This window comes from Aulostomus chinensis, chromosome 18 (genome assembly GCF_037954235.1).
Source record: "Aulostomus chinensis isolate RoL2024-O1b breed Wild chromosome 18, RoL_Achi_v1.0, whole genome shotgun sequence".
Classification (NCBI taxonomy): Eukaryota; Metazoa; Chordata; class Actinopteri; order Syngnathiformes; family Aulostomidae; genus Aulostomus; species Aulostomus chinensis.
The window spans coordinates 9,591,466-9,611,119 of NC_141337.1; the positions used below are offsets into that span (position 1 = coordinate 9,591,466).

The 19,654-nt window shown below is 40.1% G+C and overlaps 1 protein-coding gene across 1 annotated transcript; it reads left to right on the forward strand.

Moving 5' to 3' along the window:
* The first annotated feature begins 9,209 nt into the window (after positions 1 to 9,209).
* LOC147245055 (transmembrane protein 235) lies at positions 9,210 to 19,170 on the forward strand. The gene is made up of 4 exons (XM_086184927.1): positions 9,210 to 9,641; positions 10,527 to 10,604; positions 12,418 to 12,555; positions 16,689 to 19,170. The coding sequence occupies exons 1-4, from the start codon at positions 9,473 to 9,475 to the stop codon at positions 16,931 to 16,933; spliced, it is 630 nt and encodes a 209-aa protein (XP_086041053.1). The 5' UTR covers positions 9,210 to 9,472; the 3' UTR covers positions 16,934 to 19,170.
* The last annotated feature ends 484 nt before the right edge of the window (positions 19,171 to 19,654 follow it).

Below are 19,654 nucleotides of genomic sequence, written 5' to 3' on the forward strand. Positions count from 1 at the left end.
CCGCAACTGGATTAGTCACAGTGTCCAAAATCACTCACACACAAATTCCTTTGTAAGACAAACACAATTGTAAATGGTACAAAGAGTAAATTCAGAGTTGGGACGCATGAATCACTCTCACTGCACATCGCTGCTGACGGGTGACGAGTTACACGACAGTCACTTTTTTTCTTTTTGTCAATATAAAAATGGAAATTTTTGGATTGTGGGATTATCAGCGGGAAGTCAGTGTGTGGCATGTCAGCTGTATCTCTCTTTGAGGGTATTAGATTGAAATAAAGCACAACTGTGCAGATGTACTACAACTGTTGGATGATTTCTTGGGTGTGATTACTGAGCAGGGAGCTTAATACTTCGTTTAAAACTTGCTCATTGTTTCGTACTGTCAGAGCTGTTGTCTTAAATACACTTATGCAGCTATTTGACATTTTCATTACTGCACCAGAAAACACATTCCAAAAAAAAACCCAACATGTTCCCATTAGTACACTAGGTGGCAGTGTGTACCTCTCCTACATCTCTGCTAATAACAAGTGACAAGTGCTGTGAAAATATGAAGCCAGCAGTGCAAACAGGGTTACAACAAAGTGATGGAGCCCCACCAGGCAGAAACTGAGCCCCTCTGACATCCGTTTGTGATATTGTAATTGGAACTGGCACCAAAAAGCCAGGAGGAAAAAAAAGATACCTTGATTTTCCATTATCTATTGTCTCCTTGTGTCTGCAAGTCAGTTGATAACAACGTTTGGGGTCTACAACGTATTTTACAACAGTGTTTTTCTTAAATGTTGGCCGTATTTTGCAGCCCTCTCGCTTGAAAATACATTTTTTTAAAAAAAACTCTTTTCCCAAGTCAGTGCACTTCAAATTGTAAAAAAACAAACATAAACATGATGATTGATAACAAAGCACAAGTAAGAATCACTTAAAGCATTTACACAAAATGATTTTCCCAATATATGGATTAGAAATGGTTTGGTCCTATCTGCTGTATTTGGCATTGTAAATTACATCTTTATTTTGGATGTTAAATCCATTTTTAATGATTATTTATTCGTACTATATAGATCGAGTTCGCACTCTTTTCTTCCTTCTTTTCAATCCATCTTATGTACAAATTTGTTCTTGCAACCAAGGCATTCTTAACCCTCAATTTAGTCTTACAGGAAGGAAGTAGTGAGTTCTTTTCTCCTGGCATACATTGTTTATGTCTAGTAAAGTCTTTTTGCAAGTGTGCACGCAACAGTTCATGAAAGAGACCCATTGTGATTTTTGTTATGTCTGCTCTCTTTTTATCTGTTTTTTTTTCTTCTTTTGTTCAAAATAAATAAAGTCATTCATTCAGTCACTGGTTTCTGGATTGCCTCCTGTTGCTTGATTCCATAATGACACTGGCAGACGTTTTCTTTGAGAGTCACAGCCCAGAACCGCCCTGCTCACCAGCCTCGATCATTGCGCACCACAAACCGAGATATAACAGATTAGCTTTTTCTTTTTATTAACTCTAATGTGACAAAGACTCTGCTTTTGGAGAAGCGGTTGAATAGCGCGATGTCTGCCTTTGGAATGAGAGAATTAAATGAGTCAGTGCTTGCCCACACACACAAAATCTGAAACTTAATAAAATTTGGGTAAGAAGGGCTGTGAACTGGAAAACTGTAGAACTCTGAGGAGAATAGAAGGTCTGAGGTGAACGTGCCCACTGTTTTTCTTCCTGTGTGCGCTAAGGCAACGCCGCGGCCTGTAGCCCGTGTTGTTCTGGATAAACAATACATAAAATAATGTTTTTTTTTAATGTAGGTTTTTGCACACAAGATTTGAATACTGTCAATCAGAGCCGCCAAACATGTCATTTAAAAAATATGAACCTTTAACAGGGAAGAAATGTAATTTCATTTGAATTGGAAAAGACGAGACAAACTCATCTTTTATGCAAATAAATTTCTGTCAAGTTTTGCCAGTTGCTTGGGTTCGATGGTGACATTTCATTAAAATACATCTCGACTCGATGACAGACTGGTCCATACAGGCTTCAGGGGAGATGAACTGGGAATTTTCATCCTTGAATAATGTGAATAATTCATTTTTATATATTTGTACAGCCTCAACGCTCTACTCTTGTCGCTTGTTCGTGATTAAATCCGACTGTATTTCACTTCTGTCTTCAGGGTGAGGTCTCCTGTGAAGCTCGCCTCTGCTCATGTCTGTTCAGTTGCTGTTTCTTCTGTTACAAATGGTGTTTGCCCGCTTTATTGGATTCTTTTTTTTGGGGGGGGGGGGGTCTTCTGTTTTGTTTGGGCTCTTTTGGACTTTCTTTGTTTGGTTTTAGATTTGGGGGATTTACACTGTTTGGATTCCTCTGTTTTGATTTCTTGTTTTAATTACATTTGTGAACTACGACTGCTTCCTCAAAAGTTTGTGTTTGGGTCCGGTGTGCTTGTGTGTCCATGACAACAACAGTTTCTCAATAATAAGTGAACAAGTTTTACTCTAGTGTGACGAAACAAAACTATTGAGGGCAGGATAAATATTCGACTGAAAGCCCACAAACTCTAACTAGCAGTAACCAGGCGTAGTGTTTGGGGTGACTTGTCTTCAAGTGATACTTAACAAAAAGTGTATTTTGCCTTTTAAATACTCAGAAAAACGTGTCACTGAACACCAGCTGGATGTAGAAAAGATAAGATTACGGCATGGTGGAGGATTTGTCGATGGACGTTTCGGGACAGTTTAGCTATCGTTAGCTGTCAGTCGTCGTTAGCCTTCGAGCTACATATACGTGGCTGGCTCTTCCTGCGTTCTGAAGTTACTAAGAAGTAATAGGAGGAAGAAGTATATAAATAAGAAGTAGTAGGAGGGAAAAACACCAATGTTTGAGGACTTGAAAGGCAAAACACACTGTCTGGTGAATGAATGAATCACTTGAGAAAGGCTGTAGAAACCTGCCTATTGCCTTGAAAATTTAATTACACAAAGAGTCCATCTCTCTGCCTCCTTGCAAAATAAATCAACTGACCTTCCCGAATGTGTTAAAATCCACAGCAGGAAAAAAATGAACATGATAGATGACATCATATTTCATTTCCACACAACTGGCCTGCATGTGCTGCTTGTAATAGAAATTGTTGAAGAGTAAATACAAATCCGTCTAAGAAATCTTTTGAAAGTTTCAACCAGACACATTAGTTGCCACTGCATGTCAATACTTTTTGTTGTGTCAAGACAACCATTGGTAATTAAAAGGCACAGCCGTTTCGGCCCACCTGAAATTGAAATCCCGTCGGGTAAGAGCCGAGCCTGCAGAACACAACAAACCACCAATGATGAAAAAGCCCCCTTTTTTTTTTCTTTTTTATTAAGGACCCAAAAAAAGGCACATTGAACACCTTAAATTTAATGAGCTCAACTTTTACGACAAAGAATAGAATGTAGAAGAGGAGTCCCTGCAGGCAGCTGTTGGTCAAAAGGCTAAACTGACAGAACACAGCCTCAGCACACACTCCTTCCAATTATAGCTAAACTGCTGGAAGGATGGAATGACCGCAAACAGAGAGTAGCCTCAACCTGCGGCCAGAATCACCTCCACTGACGACAAGAGGACAGAACAGAGATTGTTGGTGTTAAGAGATGAAACAAACTAGGTGAATTTGATTGCTGCCCTCCGCCTCCTGTCACTGTTGGCGCGTGACACACAGCTCTCCCGCTTGTTTTTTGCTATTTCACCTTCACTATTCTAAAGGGATCTGGAGAGGCAGATTATTGAGATACAAAATACGTCAAACTCAAAGACTGTTTTTGACGGAGCTACTGAGCAGCTCTGATCCAAGGTTGGTTTTAGACACTGCTGGTTATTCAAAGGAGAATTCAAAGAATGTCCATGTAGAGAAAAGAGGTTCCACACATTTGTGCCTCCACATGGTTAGAAGCTGCATTCATTCCCCTGGTATTATACTGAAGGAACTGCAGCATCTACTTCATTAACAATTAGCGACAAGACCAAAAGCCACAAGTGATAAAATTAATTGGAACATCCACATTCCTCAACAGTGCAATGACCTTCCAAAGACACACAGAGTGTTAGCGTTCACGGCGCATCGCGGCCGGGTTTACAAGAGGTGCTTCTCATTAAGCAGCTGTAACTGTGACATACAACAATGCTCCTGCAGCACACTTTCCTGCAAGCAAAATGACCGCCACCCCCACCCCCACCGCCACCGCGCCCTTGCAGGATTTAGAAAGCATGTCAAGAATCAATACTTCTATACAGAAAGCGAGTGTAGATGACAAGTGAATGATCCATAGTCGCTATGCAGCCCCTGGTGGTGTGTGAACAACTCAGCTGCCACTGCAGAATGGTGATAAGGAGGATTAGCACAATCTATCAGCGTCAGAAACAAGAGCAACAAGTCTCCTGAGCGAGGACGGGGGTGTCGGGGATGAAGCATCTGGATTGAAGAGATGATCTGGGTTCGTGTACCTGACTGTACTACCACTTGAATGGCTTAAAGAGATACTTCACTCAAAACCTGTATTTTGCCTTTCAAGTGCGAAAAAAATTCCACATGCAAAATGTTTTGTTTTTTTTCATCCCTCCTGCATTTCTTCTTTGTGAGTCCAGATTTGGAGCTGCTACAAACCTTTGATTTAATAACTGCAAATCGACAAAATGGCCAAACGCGCTGTGTTTTCAGCTGCATTCACAAGCTAATCAAGATGGTACTCAAAGCTACGGAGTAGCTACCATAAAACTACAATATTTGATCTGGCCTTGCTGCTTGCTTGCAGCTATGCTGAATGCACGAATGAACATGAAGCAGATGCCGTTATGTTTGACATTATGTTGGTTAGTGTATTGCAATTAAATCGCAACGAAGTTGGAAAGAGCAGTCTCGCAGGTGCAGCTCCTGGAGACGGTTGTGAGTGTGACGGACGCGAGTGCCTTCATTAGTGGTTGGCTTTATTCTGTTTATGGGACTTCCACAAGTACAATGACAGCAATATGGCAGTTCGGATCAATTAAGTTTTTCAGCTTCGGGCTATGTGGTTGCTGGCGCTAGCTAACGTACTGTGCTGTCAGAAATTTTAGAAAATAGGAGTGAAGCAAACAGCGAGATATCACTACAGAAGCTCCACCACACCAGACCTTTAAACTGGAGACCAAACACACACACACACACACACAAAACCCAAACATAATTTTGGAAATGTTAATTCACACTGCTGGTAAAAAGGAACGATGGAAGCAACGTTCGCAGTCTTCCCTGCAGCAAAACTATATAATCTCATCCGTGTGTGTGATATCACACTGAAGAGCTGATTTATGATCACGTAAATGAAGCAATATCAAAGGAGCTTGAAGACGATCATATCCCATCCTCCCTCCCCACAATATTGAAGTCCTTGCACTATTTTCTGTCATTTTTTTCCCCACATGCTGCGATAACAAGAGAATTTCCAGAGTACAGGAAGAATAAAGCTGATCTTATCTCATCTGTAAGGCATCAACCTCAGCCTGCTATGTTGCACTACGGCTCTTCTTTACAATGTTGCTGAGTGGAGCAATTGTCTTGTGTTTAGGGGTGGAAATTGATTGTGAAAAATGGACAAAGCCCACTGTGTGATTGCCTGAACTCTGACATTCTGGCTGGTGAAATAAACAAACCCTCTTTCTCACTCTGCAGTAAGAGCGTAGAAAACATCCAGCTGCAGCCTCTCAGCATAAAAATAATAATAACTGTCCTTCTTGAACACAGCAAGCGCGGCTGATGCTTGTCGCAAACCAGACAATGTGATCATGTCGGATCAGCTATCCTGATATTATCTGTGACAGAAAATGACAAATTTAAATGCTGACATTTTGGTAAATACACTTATTTGCCATTCAAGAAGATGGATACCCTTCTCTCTGCTTTGGGTGCATTAGGCAGCTGAGAAACACAGACACCTGCTGACCGCTAGTTAGCTTAGCACAATGAATGACAGTGAATGTGCTGTGTAGCATAGCTTTGTCTCAACTGCTCACCTGCTTTTTTCGGCTGAAGGTTTTAATTGTGGTAGCAGTCACTGCACTGCACGGCATTCTAAGAATAACAAGTCTCATTACTTTATTCGTCATTTCGTAGCAAATTTTGCCCACAACAGCGGATATATTAAAAGACAAGTGTATTTTGTGGTATGCTAACCTGCCCACCCACTGCAATTCATTGCGTAAAGCTAGTTAGCAGTTACTTGGTGTCGGTGGGTCTCAGCTCCTTAATGCACGCACAAAGAACAGAAAAGTATCCATCTTCTTGTCTGGCTCTGTTGAGGACGGCAAATAAACATATTTCCCCAAAAGTTGGTGTGTTCCTTTAAATCTGTCACAAAAATGTGACCAAACATATCAAAGTTACAGTCCAATATCTAGCTGGGTGATTTTAGTACTTCATTTTGAGCTTACGTAAACATGACAAGCTCAAAATGCCACATTTTCTTCCATTCCTGCCAAGTCCATTTGACTCAAGTTAAAGTACTGATAAAGTACTAATTTTTAGCGTCGAGGTACTGTAGATCTGCGAAATGGAACTTTGAAAATACAGAAATCCTTGAGATTTATTTTCCAGTAAGGCTGTTTGAAACCATCCTGAAATCCAGCAGCCAAGTCAGTCCACACATCAGTCCAGAGTGAGTACTTGAAAATTGCTTTCATTTAAAGGCCAAATGCAACTTGACAGAGTCTGGAGAGTTTTATAGGTGTGAACGTGTGGAGATGTTCCCAATGTGCAAAGCTATTAAACCTGCTGTGCCCCCACTGACTCCAGGTTGTAATTGTTAAATGAGTCTCGATATTATATTTGGAAAAGAAAACTATGGTTCAGAAATCAGATTTTTGTCGAGTTGAGTCACATTACTGAGATTGTTTTTAACATCAAAATGAGGTTTTATGCTCTATTTTAATCCTCCCAGGTGACTTCAATCTATCAACGCAGCCCCCTGCTTTTCTTTACACTGTTACTCCCAAACTGGATGCGATAAACTGGGCAAGCCTTCAGCTCTTTACGTCTCCTAAAAGACGGTTAGTGGAAAAAAGGTCAGAAATTCCCAAATAAGAGCCTTCTTCTCAGATAGGAAACTACATTTTGAAGAGTACTGCCGAAACGTTACATCACTTCGTTGATACTGTGTCAAATTTAAACACAGCTGAAGAATTTACTTCAATTTGGAAAGTACTGCAAATGTGTGCAGTGTGAATTATATTCACAGCCAGGCCACTTGCTGAGTGAGATCCCCGACTGGGCAAACAGATCAAATAACTTCATTTCCATGTAAATGCACGACAACAAACATCTGACGCAACTATAAAGCATATTGAAGGCATTTTTCCTGCGCCGCTCCTGGATCGTGTGAAGAATATCATTATTTTAATAGCTGCATGTCTTTCCTCCTTTGCATCCATTTGGTTCTGAGCCATAATGTCACAGGTTTATTCTTAACTAAACTCGGCTAATGTGACCTTTTGCGCATTATAAAAAAAAAAAAAAAAAAAAACGCTTACAAAAAAGAGCTTTTTAAACCAAAAGGCAGCTTATTTCAGACACCCTTCATTATTCCTTTTGTTATCTCATATACGATAACTATTCCATCATTTTAATGGCTGAATGAACTAACTCAACTGATTTATGAAAGAAGCAGAACATAATCTGATTCATAAACTCAAGAAAGCCTGTCTGATACCGTTGCAACCATATTTCCAAGGTTCCTAGTATAATTTTAAGATAAATGTCTTGTACCTGAAGGCTGCTCTGAGGTGCTGGGCTTGTTTCTCTCCTTCGTTTGTCACGACGACTGAGTTCTGCACCTACAATTTTAAAAAAACAACAACAACAGAAAACAGCAAGAGTTCAACATAGTTTTTATCATAATACATTAAACATTAAATTAAATTGCTGTAATTGCAGGGAACAGTAATTAGCCTCATTTGTAAGAGTAAACCGATATGAAGTAAGTTGAGAGGTGATAGGAACTCATTGTAACTTAATCAAATGAGAATTTACAAGTTTCATCGGTCGTCATGACACATTCAGAGCTCTCAGTCCTCCCTTGGAGAGCATTAAAGTAAAGTTTTAATGAGAGATGTTGGTTTCCTTTCCACATTTATTTGCAAGAGATGAAAACAGATTTGTTGCATCTAGACATCTGTGAATGTTTACACATTTTTATATACAGAAAGAGACATTAAAAGCACCAAGTTTCCATGGAGAAACACATGACTAGTGACACCAAAGTCATTTCACTCCCACTGGAGCGTCCACACTGGATGATCTGGTTCAAATTTGAGTTCAGGCGACCTGCAAACATAAATTAGATCAGAATTTGCGTTGTTTTAAATTATTTAGACTGTCTGAAATAAGTCTCGATACAATCTGGATATGCCAAAAATCAGACTGGGGATCAGTTTGAACAAGGCCTTAGACTCGTTCAGAAAGGTCCAACCAGTGTAGCATACGTTCACTCGCTTGCCAACAGTTACACCTAAGCCATAACACCTACACCTACAGCCATAGCACTACACGATACAACAGCCCCAGCCTTCCCATCAGTTATTGTTTAAATCCATCTTAATTATATGAATTGTTGTTTTTAAAATGTCACGATTATGTTTTTCAACTTTTTAACGGGAAAAAAAAATAAGCAACAGGTTTGATCGATCTCACCTTGATTTACTCGGTATGTCAACAGCCAAAATACCACCCGGAAGCTCCAAAACAAGCGTCCACAAAACACTAAATGACGTCATTCCTCCCCTGTACTCTTCTGGCGCGTCGTCGCTCATACAGTGACGTGACGAGCTCCGAGGCTCGAGACTTCAAGCTACGCCACCTACAGGACACCTCTGGTTCCACAGGTAGAAGCTTCACCTGGGCTCATATTTGTTGTTTGAAGTAACCAGGATGCTGCGAATGTCACAGATATAGAAACCCACAGAGTTGACGTATAATGGATGTCACCTTTGGTTTTCTCTGTTGACGAATTATTTGCTTGGAATGTGATAAAGTCGAGTAAAGAAGGCTGATATAAAACCGGAAATATAAGCATTTTGTTGTTGTAAAAGAAATAAAATTTCGTAAAGCACAAACAAATGTCAGCATTTTAATCTGAAATCCAAACCCGGAAGTGAGTTGCTCTCTTTTAGAACCTTGACACCGGCTCAACCCAGGAGCCCAGTAAACCACAGTCACCTGCCAGGCGCATCTCTCCTCTCTGCGCTTTAGTTGTTTTCTTTTTATTCTGAGCTTGAAACGATCACCTGGAAGAGTTTTTTTTTCTCTCTCCTGAACAAAATTTCAGAAAGATGGATAGACGGCGTTTCACAAGAAAACATCCATCTGTAGAGCTTTTACGCATCGCACATCTTGGAGCGTTGATTTCAGCGTAGAAAAATTGAGGAGGGGAAAAAAAAAGTGGAATATCACATTAACTGCAGGGCTGTATAATGATGAAGTACAGCTCGGTGGTTCTGTCTGCAGGCTTCACAGGTTTGCTCAGTTTCAGCCTCCTCGCTGTGGCCATTGGGACTGACTACTGGTACATCATCGATGTGAACAAACCCAACTGTTCAGAGGACCTGAGTTCACGCTCTGGACTCTGGAGAATTCATGAAGGTATGAAAACGTACACACACATATATATCATTTATATATATATATATATATATATATATATATATATATATATATATATATATCATTTATATATATATATATATATATATATATATATATATATATATATATATATATATCATCCTGGTTTCCAACTATAGATGAGCTTGGAATAGTTGTACCGTAATGCCTGACAAAAACAAACTCAAATAATCGATTTTCATGGATTTTTTGGCTATGTTTATAGATTAATGCATTTTGATAATTGTGATGATACTAATGATTAAAAAAAATGAAAAAAAATTGCCTTCGAATTTGTTTTTGTGATGTACAGAAAAGATGGTATTGTGTTATCATGGAGAAAAATGAGGAGGGGAAAAAAAACGATTGAGCTATTAAATCCTCAGTAGATTAGATTTCACTTTTTATTCTATGAAACCTTCAAAAGCTGCCGAAATGAATTTGTGATAATAAGATTCTCAATTTAATAGCTGCAGTTTCTTTCCAATTGAAGTGCCCTCACATCTGTTTATCAGCAGGTAGCTGAGAAGCTGCTGCAGAGAAATTATAACAGATATTTTAGCTGCAATAATCTGTTTGTTTGCTGCACAGCCTGATGTGGTGTTGATGGTGGCGGCACCACAGTTCACTCTGTAAAAGCCAAGTGTGATACAACACCTGTGTCACCCTTGCATTGGTGAAACATACACTGATACTCACTCTCTTTGCAAAAAAAAAAAAATCCTTTTTTTTAAAATAACAAGCTTTAATTGTGACCCAATTGCAAAAAAAAAAGTGACATAGTGTCGTTACCAGGCGCAAATCCACTCATCCTGCTGTGTCTGCTTATGCTTGCGTTTGTGACCTTTTCTTTGACATTTTCAGGAGCAAAAAGAAGTTCGGTCATCCCTTCTTTCACAGCAAATATGTCCAGCCTGTCAGAGATGGAGCAGCACCTTCTTGGTGAGTGCTCCTCTTCATCAGCTGTCACAGAAGCAGACTCTTAGCTGCCAGCTTTACTGGCACTGATAACTGATCGGCCTAGATGGCTGCCAGGAGGGGAACGGAACCCAAGAACAACACATTTACGTACAGCTGCAACACCTTCATGATGTCATATAAAGGCAAATCCGTATCCGGTATTTGCAAATCTATTTGGAAATTTTGGAAGTCAGAGTGTTATTACAGCCCCCCCCCCCCCTTGAGAATGAAACAGTTGATTTGTCATCCATCCATCGTCATCTTCCGCTTATTCCTACACATTAAGGGTCGCGGGGGGGCTGGATCCTATCCCAGCGGTCAACGGGCGAGAGGCGGGGTTCACCCTGGACAGGTCGCCAGTCCATCGCAGGGCCAACATAGAGAGACGAACAACCATTCACACTCACATTCATACCTACGGTCAATTTAGAGTATCAATCAGCCTCGTCCCCAATTGCATGTTTTTGGACTGTGGGAGGAAGCCGGAGGACCAGAGAGAACCCACGCAGACACGGGGAGAACACGCAAACTCCACACAGAAAGATCCCGTGCCCGAGCCAGGACTCGAACCCGGAACCTTCTTGCTGTGAGGCCACAGTGCTAACCACTGCACCACCGTGCAGCCCCAGTTGATTTGTGGTTAGGAATAAAAAAAAACAATTTTTAAAAAGCAATCGCATGGATGGAGATATGTGTTCATCTTTGTTGTGGAATAAACAGAGAGGGTTTGCAGTAAAAATGATTTGAGAGCCAAACGATAAACTGCAATAACCTCAAGACTGCAATCAGAAATTACAGCAAGTATTAAAAAAGAATAAAACTATAAATGCTAAAAGTGTATATTGCTGTTGAACTTGTTGTGGTGCGGACGCCCCCCCGAATGATGTAAGACCGCTCTTTATTGGACAATATTGATCAGAAGGATAGCATAGCTGGAGACCGGCCAGTAGAGCGGTGCAGGGAGTGAATCCTAAAACCGACAGGGTCCCTCGTCTCAAAGTCAGTGAGTTTTATGAATGGATTTAAGTTAAGCGCCTGAAATCAGGGCTGCGGTTTGCATTATGGTAGGATACTTGGTCATTTTTGTTAAATGAAGTAAAATATTTTCAAAACTTTAGATGCTAACAGCTCTCTAAATGAGACTACAGAGGTTTTTGAGACTTAAGCCGCGTATTCGTGGCGGAGCACTCCAGCTTTTTACTCCTACTGATTGCACGAAAGTGGTGTCCATTTGTTGAGGTAATCGTGCTGAAAGAAACATGTACTGATATAATCAAAAATTCCAAGAAAAAAAAATTTTTTTTTCATTACAAACCTTTTTATTTCCTCATTCTTTTTTTTCATTAATCTACATCTTGGTAAAAATGCCAGTTAGCTAAAAGGTTATTTTCATCTCTAGTACTTGGCCGGATGATCAAATGGTCTCCCTACAAAGAAAAGTACAAGCAACAGTCAGTGATAAGACATTGATAAAATCTACAGTACATATAGAAACTGACAGGACAGTATTGGAGAGAGCAGGTCAGTAGCTACAGGAAGCAGGAGTGACAAACAAGAAGCAGCATTAAGCAAACTTCAATAAAAGCAACCAGGCAGACACACATGGCGCATAAATTGAAGCGTGCATCAGCACAATAAACATCATGGGCAGGTATTAGAGCATCAATCACGAAACGAGCAATGAAACAACACACAGATAATTTCAGGAGCTGCACACCGCAACAGACAACCCCAGTAAGCCGATAGCAAGTTTCCATTTCTCCATGTATGCAACTCTGATTAAGTGTGTTTTCAGGCCTGCAACAAGTCGTGGTCATCGTATTGCCCCTCAGCTTGGTGCTGCTGGTCCTCGGCTGGATTTTCGGACTCGTTAGTTCGTTGTCCTGCAGCCCCCTCCTGCTGGCGGGAGCAGCCTCCTACTTTCTCTTCTGCAGTAAGAATTGATATTGTTCTTCTCTGAGCCTTCAGCAATTATGTGTGCTGCACATGTGGGCTGGTCAGAGGTGAAGGTTAAATGGTTAGTGTGGTGGGTGTGCAAGAAAACGTGTGGGTTGTGCATGGAACACATATAAAGTGAATTTGTGAGTGTGTGTGTGTGTGTGTGTGTGTGTGTGTGTGTTAACTAAAAATCCAATTTGATCTCCTCACACTTCCTCACTCCTTCGCCTCTGTCTTAAGGCAACTGCTGGCGCCTTATTTCAGCCTTGACAGTAACGTTGTACTTGCTGACTGATGGTCAATGATGAGAGAGCAGCAACTACTGTTGTGCAAATGTACGACTGTTACCACCGAAGACGGTTTCATTTCAGACCCGGACATACATGCAACACGTATTACATGACTGCAAGAACATTAAAAATCCCATTTGACTTAATTGAGCTGAGTCAGGTAATGATCTTTTGTTGTTGTTGTTGAAACGATTAGCAGAGCGGTTGGTAATGAACGTTTAAATGAGATAATAAGGAGAGAAATTACCGTGAACGTTCGGCGACAGGGCGGATGTTGGATAAAAAGATCTAATTGTGATGATTTTGTCTGATGTTGATATATGATCTGCAATATTAAAGGAAATTTTGCTTTACCAAATTTTTCTCAGTTTCATTGAGGGCGTCAAGGTTTTTTTTGGCGAGGAACACACAGTTAACAAATATTTCCCATCCTTCCAATCTGAAAATTGCAGTAGGCCATATTGAGATTAATTGAGCGGCCCTATTTTGCGCAAGCCTTCCACGTCTTTATTTTCCCATAGATTGTTTGACAAGGCGCTGCACGGACAACGCGAGATACTCAAATTCATGAGCCCTGCACGCTCTAGAGTTAAAATCATTGCAGACTAACTGAGGATGATTGTTCCTGCCATCTGTCCATTAAAGCAACTGAAAATAGATAATTAAGTCAGGTCCTTGATGAGCATTAACATTCACAGGCAGCGGGCTAACAAATACCATCGCTATGGACAGAATCGATGGTATTGATCGCAGCGTGTGGACGTACCGCTGTTCATGATTAAGTGATTGCGGAGGAACTTGTTCTTGATTAAAATATTTCTTCCGACTTCCCCAAGGAATCATCAATTTAAGAATTTTTCATGACTTTTCCTTCGGTTTTAAACCGTGCCACTGACAGCATCAACAAAATGGACTCCAGTTACACATTTCGCGGCGATTTCATTATTAACGTTATTCAGGTGACACGAAACTGTGCATCTACAGTCAGCACAGGATTATGGTGCTTTATATTTACTGAATAATGCACTGAAGCAATCAGTGAGTGGGAGAAGAGGATGTTTGACAGCAAACAAAGGAGAAATAAAAGCTGATGTAATCAGATTAAAAGTCAGTGCTACTGGATTTTTGTATTTATGCATCCCAAAATCCCCAAAAATCAATAAATAGTTAGTTGTCAATAAATAGTCATTGTAAGCAGTGGGTTTTTGGTTAAATGCTAACAATACCCCTAATCCTGGATTGAAGTCGGGTTCACATGAGCTTAAGATATTTCATGTGTTGATTTGAGTTGACGTTCAAGTCATGCATCCATGCTGTTCGTTTGTTGCTTTCTTTTAAATTTGAATGATTGCGTTTAATCTTCTAAAATCAGTGGTGTTCAGGTGTGGGGGTTATTTTGCTGAATTCAGTGTCTAAGTGTCATTAACTCTTCTTTGTCAGGGATTATTTTTTAAAAATCCAGTTTAAAACCCCATCTATTTTAGTCAAGGGAACCTGTGATGAAACTAACTTGGGTTTGCCTGCATAAATAGAAATCGTCTATTTTTAACAGACAGTAATATGTGCTAACCAAAGCAGAGGATTTCCATTTAAGCAACGCCAGAATGGACCTGTTTTTGTGTTTATTTGCTGGAAACTAGATTATTGCTATGGTGTCTTCTCAGGTCTTAAAGAATCAATCTGACAGCTGCGGTTTGTCCAGAACTCTGGTCTTAAAAAATCAATCAGAAAGGTGCTGCTGCTGCTGCTGCTGGAGTCCTGGCTAACACCAAGAAAGTGGAGCACATTTCACTACTGCGCTGGCAGCCTGTTTGTCAAACAACTGACTTTATAGCATTATTTATCCATAAAGCCCAAAATGAGTCCGGGCCTGTTTATTTGTACTCAGACCCCTCTGGTCATGTGGGATGAGTTCTAGATTTTAGTTTCCTACCTGTGGACCAAGCTCCCTGAACACCTCAAGTCAGCTCATTAAAATCAGGCCTTAAACAGTATTGTTCACCGCCGCCCTCCCACGACATCAATACATAATTTATTTGCCATTGTTTATTTTTATCTTCTCTTTTTTTTGCCTTTTGAATGCAATTTTAATGTGTTCTTAATTTTGATGCATTTCTCTGCCATTGTAAAGCACTTTGACTTGCCTTGTGTCCACATGGTGCTTTATAAATACATTTGTCTTGATGGAATAGAAACACCAGTGTGACCCCTGCTGAAATGTAATTGCCAACAGTCTCACAAATGAAAGGCCTGATTAACACGTCTCCATCCATCCATAGACGAGAGCTGACGGATCTTTTCTGATGAGCCTCAGAGTGCAAATGTTACGGTTTAGCAATTAGATTATTCACTTTAAATGGAATATTCAGATGTAAAAGAAATGTATGTTTAAAACTACAGTATATATTAAGCTATGTTTCTGGGTTAATGGCTGTTGTTGAGAGGGTCTTACATCATATGTATATGTGTGTATATATATATATATATATATATATATATATATATATATATAGTATACACACATACATATATATATATATATATATATATATATATATATATATATACATATATATGTATATACTCTTTGCTGATAGGCACAACCTCCCGTGTCACACAGAGAAGTGACTCAATTTCATGCTTTGCAGCAAATGTCCTCTCTGAAGCCCTACATCAAAAGCATCCACATGCTTTGAAAGCTCTAATATGAGGTAAACAGAAAATGGGTAACTGGTTGCAGTATTTTGTTCTGTTTTCCCCCCCTTGTCTGTTTAATGCATTAGAAACCTATTTCTGGGGTTTTATAGTTTTGGTTAGGATTATAGAATATCCACCTAGAATGTAGGTGAAGAGGGCTATACAGGAAGTAAATCTGTTTGGATCGCTATGTGTTCTGGATTTAGCAACTACAGCTGCTTCTTTTAATCTGTTTGATTGTGACAATTGCTTTAGTGAGCGAGCGCTGTAAATGTAATGCTCATTGTGAGGATGCAAAGACCCAATGTAAAGTGCGATGGAATCAGGAGGCGTATGACAGATATTGCATGGAACAGAAAGTGAAATCGTGCCTTAATGGGAACGCAAATCATCTGCAATGGAGGCTTGAGTGCCACAGAACAACTGTACCCATGAGGTATTGTCATCAATTCTTTCAGAGAGACTACAGTTATTGCAGCTTTAGTTGAACAAAAAGTCAATATGAAAATGATATTTCAGCCTCTCACATGAAAAGATTCCTGTGTGCAGTCAACGCGAGGTCTGAATGATTCAGTACGAACGGTAATTGTTATCCCCAGATGTTAAATACATCTGTTTTTAATTAAAATACATTGGAGGAGTTCCATTCAAAAATAATTTGCATATTCACTTAATTCTTACTTCTGAAAGAAATGCCTAATCGCTTCTTATCAGTGGGCTAACAGGTTTAGGATCATGTTATCTCACAGTATCCATGCCAAGACAATTATGTCAGAATAAGTATTTGCTAATTAATGCTACTTAACCCTGAATGAGCCACTCAGTGAGCTAAACTGCTCAAGTGTACTACAGCATGGTGAGCTGCGTGTTCTTTCCATGTGCACCCTCACTGACATGCACGTAAGGAAGCTCGTACTCTTATCGCTGCTCCGGATCACCAAAGAGCACGTTGAGGGTTTTATTCCAAGCTGGCAATTAAGACTTTAAAAGCTATATATGGTGCAGGAGGTAATACCACAGTTACATGGCCTCATGCTGAGAATTCTTTTTGATTCCTATAGGTGACAGCATTTCCTTGATTCAGGCTCTGTAGAATGTGTGTAAGTGACTGTTCTCTCTGTCTGCTCTTGTGCATCGACAGGTCTCTTTACACTGACGGGCCTCAGCATCTACATCCAGTACTCAAACCAGGCCATGGAGGAGTTCCAATGGGTCGTACCCCCGGAAAACCTCGCTTATGTGAATGTATCGTTCGGCTGGTCCTTCGCCATCGCCTGGCTCTCGTACAGTACGGAGGTGGCCACGGGTCTGCTGCTAATGCAAGCTGCCAGACTAACTCAGATAAAGGGACGTTACGAGTCCGGTGTTGCAATCGCCATGTTATAGACGGACGTCGTCTGGAGCCCTCGTTTTTCTTTTTAAAGAAAAAATACTTCTGGAAAACATTGTACTACCATCAGGTAGGCTGCAGTTCAAGTGTAGATGCTCACATTACGCCAGGCCTTTAACTCGACAAAAGATGCTACGAAGTCACTTCTTTGCTGCTTTTCATCCTCTTTATATCAATTTCAGTCCATTCTTCTTCTTCACAAAGATATTACAATTATGGCTGTACAAGTAGAAAAACACAGGCTAACTATTTATTGGTTACCATGGAGATGAACAGTATAGGTCTTTCTATTTCTGCAGTTTTTGTGTAGTAATTTGAGCCTTGCATTTGAACATTTGTAACCGAAAGCCGCTATATTGATTATGTGTACATTTCTGTAGAATCGTGTTCTCGTAGTTTAACAAAAAAAATTTTAGAAACAAAATTGACAGCTTTCTAAAAACGGAAATATTAATTTACTGCTCTTCACTATGAACTCTAGCAACAACAACAAAAACGAAGAAAACAATGATATTATAGTCGATTCTGTGAGGCTTTTTAAGACTTCTGCATCCTAATGTTGTACTCTATGTAAATACAATTAGTTGCATGGTTTGGAGGATTCCATTCAAGTGGAAACATTGCTGATTGGGCAGCATTTGATCAACCAACCAATGCAAGCTTCGTAGACTCTGGAAATAGAAGAATACCAGAGACTAGTTGTTGCAAAGCTTAACAGGAGCCAAAATAGTATTTCGCAGCATTTTAAAATGCACTTGGCATTTGGTTGATGCCCAAGTGAAGACAATAATAGCTGCAGAGTGTTGTGACTTTTAGAAAAAAAAAGTGAAACGTTAACTTCATCCCTCTCGGCGAGTGCATTATTCATGACTCTCAGCCTTTTGGAGCAAAAAGTCGCAGCAAAAAAATACAACATGAAGCACTTTGCAATGCTGTAAAATTGACTGTGTTGAATTTTTGGAAAAGTCCTCGCTTATGCTTCGGTAAATGAGCGTCTTTTTATTTTTAACTGAAGCATCAATGCAGAATGTGTGAAGGCAGTCATTGAGAAAACGGCCACGGCGATCAAATTAGACGAAATATCGGTAGTTTTCTCTGTTATACAATGAAACCTCAAATCACTGTGCTGTGGGACATTAAAATCAGTCCGTGTTCACACAAGTCTTGAACTTCAAAGTGTAGTGAGTGAGCCTGAGGTCTATTTTGACCGCCTGCTTCGGAATGTAAATGAAGCACATCAGGAGTCAGGAGACAGAAAAGCAATAGTGTAAATTGCCGCAGACGAACTGGGTAGAACTGAGAAATTCCTGACCAGCACAGCCGATGTATTCATTCATGCAAATACGAAACAAAGAAAACAGGATGTGAAAATGCTCTTGTGGTATCCCCGCGGTTCTGTTATGGTGACAGAGGGACGTATTTATTTGTTATTCAAAGCAAATGTTGAAAATAGCTGTGAAGTGCAGAGTGAACAATGAGGATTTTTTTTTCTGACTCAACAATCTAGATCATGATTGGAGAGAATGTTGAAGGGGCACTGTCACACGCGTCTTCCCTGACAACAGGGTCCGTGCTGACGCAAAGGATGTTCCTGACTGTCAGACGCCCACTAACACTCAAAACTGATACATTGTGTAAATCCTGAGCGATGACTGGCAATGTGAACAAATTCAAAGTCCGCAATTCAGTTTTGTTTTGCAAAAATATAATGTGATTATGTACCACGAAGCAGAGAAAATTAAAATCGTCAAACTGCCAGTGTTTGTACATGGAACCTAACCTGAAAATGTCTTGTTTGTTCTTTTGTAATACTCTTATACAGATTTTATCAACCAAAACTAATCAAACTGACCAAAATTCCGACTTGAACTTCCAGCTGTTTCTTCAGCTACAGTGAGTCTGCAGAAATCCCCACATACTGCTCTTGCTTAGCATCAGCAGATTAATCAATAGTTTAGTTTTAATTAACCTGTATATAATCCTGCCAACAGAAACTTGCTGACTTTACAAAACCTTCACATTGGAGCACAATGCTGCTAATGCTTTTAACTAAAGGCAATGCGACTAAAATGCAACTAAAATTTCAATGCATTTTAGTCCAAGAACTGGAATTAAATCCCAAAAAACAAGAACGAATGGCTAAAATTAAATTAAATTTCTCTCCTGGTACTTCGGCTTCCTCCCACAGGCCAAAAACATGCACATGAGGACGAGGCTGATTGATACTCTAAATTGACCGTAGGTGTGACTGTGAGTGTGAATGGTTGTCTGTCTCTATGTGCTGGCCCTGTGATGGACTGGTGACCTGGCCAGGGTGAACCCGCCTCCCGCCTGAAAGCCACTGGGATAGGGTCCAGCCCCCCTGCAACCTTAATAGGATAAGCAGAAGAAAACTGTAATTAAGATTGCACAACTTTGATATTTTAAAAAGTTTAATTGTGACAGACTTAAAAGCCTGCCTGGGATTATAGACCTGCCCTGAACACACTACTAAATGAAACTACTCAATGCTATAATGGGAAAAGCATTGCCAGAGTCTTTGCTAAAGGGGCTCACGGTGGAGAGAGACAACATTAAAAGCTGTACTTACTTTTGCCTGATTTGTTCCCTGATTTATTGTGGAATCAAAACCCAAACCATGAAACATTGTGTCCACTCAGCTGTTTGCATGGCAGCTTCCTGTCCTGGAACCTCCCCTGGCTTCTGAGAGGGGCGAT